This window comes from Orycteropus afer, unplaced genomic scaffold (assembly GCF_000298275.1).
Source record: "Orycteropus afer afer isolate SDZICR_OR568_19922 unplaced genomic scaffold, OryAfe1.0 scaffold00273, whole genome shotgun sequence".
Classification (NCBI taxonomy): domain Eukaryota; kingdom Metazoa; phylum Chordata; class Mammalia; order Tubulidentata; family Orycteropodidae; genus Orycteropus; species Orycteropus afer.
The window spans coordinates 2,895,053-2,898,978 of NW_006921860.1; the positions used below are offsets into that span (position 1 = coordinate 2,895,053).

Consider the following 3,926-nt stretch of genomic DNA (forward strand, 5'->3'; position numbering starts at 1 on the left):
CCGCCCCGTCCCTGCACTGTCCCATCCCCAGCCCCGTGTGGTCGGAAGGCAGCACCTCTGGAAGTTTATGGTCTTGGGAGGACAGCATCGTACTGCACAACTGGACAACAAGTCAGGTTGATGGCCTGGTCAGCGTCTCCCTCGCCACACTACCTCTTTCCTTGCAGTCAGTTTTGTGTACACACCTGCCTGCAGCGTTAGTCCACTAATCAACTGTGTCAAGTCACTTCTGGTCATAAACGTCACAGAACCCTACTGTTCCCACACTGACAGGACTGACACCACCCTTGTGTGTCTCTGTGCCCCTCCTCCCGTGCAGTTAAGAAGGGCCAGCACCTTCCTCTTGTTGCCGTTGTAGGCAGGAAATTAAACATCCCCAGTTCCTCCCGAGGTCTGTGGAAGCTAAAAAGAGGCAACAGAGACATCTCCAGACGTCTTCCGTGCCTTCGAGACGGTGCCATGCCCTGGGAAGCACAGTAAGACGCTGAGGACAACACAGACCCCAGGGTGGCCTCCCACCGTCGCTCACGCTTCCAGGCAAGGCCCCTGTCCTACTCCCTCACTGCCTTCATCTCGCTCTAAAACACAGGTGGATTAATTGACAAACTACTATCAGAATTTCCGGAAGCTGGGAGAGCCAATGCCGTGATTCAGGAAGTAAGATCGAGAGACCCCGAGGGGTCTGAGGTTGATAAGAGCATCGGAGGGACCCACAGGGAGCCTTGGGGGCACAGCGGCTAGGCACTCAGCTGCTAACCAGCCACTCCCTGGGAGAAAGATGAGGCAGTCTGCTTCCGTAAAGGCGACAACCTTAGACACTTCTCGGGGGTGGGAGGGCATACCCCCTTGGGACACGCCCCCACGTGACATGGCTCTGCCCCAGTGAGTGTACAGCCCTCCCAAGGAAGAGCAAGGAGGCACATCGTGAACCCCACTGATGCTGGCAGCTGCTCCTCCCGTAGCCCCACAGCAGCCGTGGAAACTGTCTACAGCAGGAGATCCAGGCTGGGACCTGGCAGCGGACCTCACTGTCCCGTCCCACGAGCACGGGCCTCCAGTGCTCTAAGAACGTGACCATGGGCCTCTCGCTGACAGCACGACTCACAGACACCACCCGCCTTCCTCAGTAGGAGAGCACTAATGTCCGCCCGGCAGAGCCCTGAGGGCCAGACCTCAAACCTATAGGCTGTCACGCACAGAGGCCACACCTCAAACCTGTGGGCTATCACCCGTGTGGGCCTCAAACCCATGGGCTGTCATGCACAGGGCCACACCTCAAACCTGTGGGCTGTCACACATGGGGACCGCACCTCAAACCTGTCAGCCCATCTCACACCGGGGCCACACCCAAACCCGTCGGCCATCTACAAACAGGATGCTCCACGGGGTGGGGCCTTGACAGGGAGACAGCAGGTACTCACTGCAGCTGGGGCACGATCCCGGAGCTCTCGGACGCCGGCGTGGCGGGAGTGATGGGCGTCATGGGCGTCATGGGGGAGGGGTAGAGGGGGGTGGTGCCCGGCAGAGGCGCGGTCGTCAGAGTCTGTGAGTGGAAGAGCTGTGGCGTCTGCCCCGTGGTCCCCGGGGGCGCCTGCTGGGCCGCGGGCTGCTGGGCCGCTGTGGCCGCCACCACCGCCTGCTGCTGCTGCTGCTGCTGCCGCTGCTCCTCCAGGAGGGACAGGCTGTTGGCGCTCTGGATGGGCTGCGGCGTCAGGCCCGTGCCGTACGGCATCATCGGGCTGAAGATCGGGATCCCAGGGGTCATGGCACCCTGCAGTGAGCAGAAGGGGTCGGGCTGTGGTCTGGTGCCTGTGGAGCCGGGCCGGGGGACCCACAGGCGACCACGGGCAGAGAGCCCCTTCTGGCTCCAGCAGGCCGTTTGCACCCGAGGGAAGTGAAGGGGGACCTGGCTCAAGCCCACCCTCTCCCCGCGCCCTTGCCCACTGCATTACCTGAGGAGACGCCAGGCCCTGGGCGTACGGCGGAAGGCTGTTGTTCTGATCCATGGTGTCCACGCTGCACGGACCTGTCCTCGGCACTCAGTCTCCTCCCACGAGCATCACCCGCCCAGCCTTCTCAGCACGTCCTTCGCCACCGGCTCACTTCACACCCAGCGAGGACGCGACGCTGCTCTGGGGAAAGCGGGAAGCTCAGAGGAGAGCACAGACAAGTCGTGCCATCTTACCAACAGGTTCCTGGTTACAGACAAGCAAGGGACAGAACCAACTGAGCAGCGAGGGACTCGGGCAGCCACTTCTCCTGGCTTGTAATCTTGGAGCCCAACTTGACTGCAAAATGACCAAGAAGCCAAGCCAAGGCTCCCCAGCAGGCTCTATGTAACCGCTCTGCTACAGAACGTCACACGCTAACATCATCCAAAAGCAAGCTGTCAGAACCAGGACGACACCCTCAGGAGGAAAACCAGAGCACAGAAACCCTGGGCAAGGTTACGTCAATCCAGAGGCGCTCTGCACGGTGCACACGGCACTGTCAGGCCAGACGCAGGTGCCGACCCGCAGCTCAGCTCTCTATCTCCAGTGAAGACGCCAGCGACGCGGCACTGGCTCAGACGGGTTCAGGGCAGTGAGCACCACACTCCCGCTTTAGGGAGACAGGCTGTAAACACAGACTTCTTATAAACAACATAGCCCTATCACCCTAAGAACACGTAAGCATCAGGATAAATTCCACCCGCCTCTGGCTTTTTAAAATTCATCCTCTTGTTACTGGCTCCACACTTGCAACACTTTTACAGGCAAGAATCAAGACTGCTGAAAGGCCTTGTGTTCCGTTCAGCCAGAGGGACTTGGCGCTGGCTCAGGCCGGTAGCGGAGCTGACCAAGTTCACAGCCTGCCAGACTGGAGCAGGCCGGCACCCTGAGGGCAGGCCCACCAGTCTCTCGAGCTGGGCTGAGTGCTGGCTGCTTCTGTGAGATGTCAGCTCCTCACCGTCTCATAAGACGTTCCCACAGAACCAACAGGTCTCTGAGGTACAAGTCATGTCCAGAGGTACCTGCCCTCCAAGCCCGTACCCAGCAGAGGGCAGGCACCCAGACATGTACTGAGAAACAAGAGACTCTGAGAGGCCCAGAGACCCACGTCCCACCTGCTTATCACTGAATGACAGATCAAAGGAAGCCGCGTGAGATTAAAACTCTACAAAGCCCGCACTGGAAAATAAATCAATCAGAGACATACAAACAAGCGTTCTTTATGTTGTTTCCAATCACAACAGATCTGCGTCTCACTTACCGGCCATCTCATTATTCAACTTGCCAGTTACAACCACAGTGAAAAACCTATTTGCACATTAGCGATGACATCATCTGGCAATGATGACTGCCGAGGTGCAACGTGAGAGTAACGCCAACTGTGAGAGTGAAGGTTATGTGGCAACTTGGCTGGGCCACGATTCTCAGTGGTTTGGCAGTTACAAAAGATGGAGTCACCCTCCATTTTCACATAACACCAATTTTCCCATTAACAACCTGGCCTTGGGAACCTAGCCATCCATGTCAGTAAGTTAGGAGTGGGTGTAATATAAAAGCTGCAGACAGAAAGATAGAAGGGTACAGTCCTTGGCCCCAGCAAGCTCAACTGCAAGGGCATGCACATCATTACTGCAAGATGCAGCCAGCGAGTGCTCTAGAAGACAGACATCAGCACCCAGGTCTCTGCAGCCCTGCACACAGCACAGAGGTTGGTACATGTGTGATAATGAGTGAACAAGTGGACACGCACACCACATGATCACAGAGAAACAAGAGGACACATGCACTATACACGGCATACGATCATGGATGAATGGAGGGACATGCACGCTACACACAGCATGCGATCATGAATGAACAAGGAGACGTGTACACTATACATGCCACATGATCATGTACGAACGAGGGGACAAAGTGTGCAGTCACAGGTGAAGG

The 3,926-nt window shown here is 57.4% G+C and overlaps 1 protein-coding gene across 1 annotated transcript in view; it reads right to left on the bottom strand.

The window, feature by feature from the left end:
• LOC103205201 (TATA-box binding protein) overlaps window positions 1-2,006 on the bottom strand; it is a 7,744-nt gene extending 5,738 nt beyond the window's left edge. The window contains exons 1-2 of the mRNA XM_007950479.1: window positions 1,953-2,006; window positions 1,422-1,771 (exon numbers count right to left, since the gene is read on the bottom strand). Coding sequence (XP_007948670.1) covers window positions 1,422-1,771; window positions 1,953-2,006 — 404 coding nt within the window. The remainder of the gene's footprint in view (window positions 1-1,421; window positions 1,772-1,952) is intronic.
• Window positions 2,007-3,926: the final 1,920 nt, after the last annotated feature.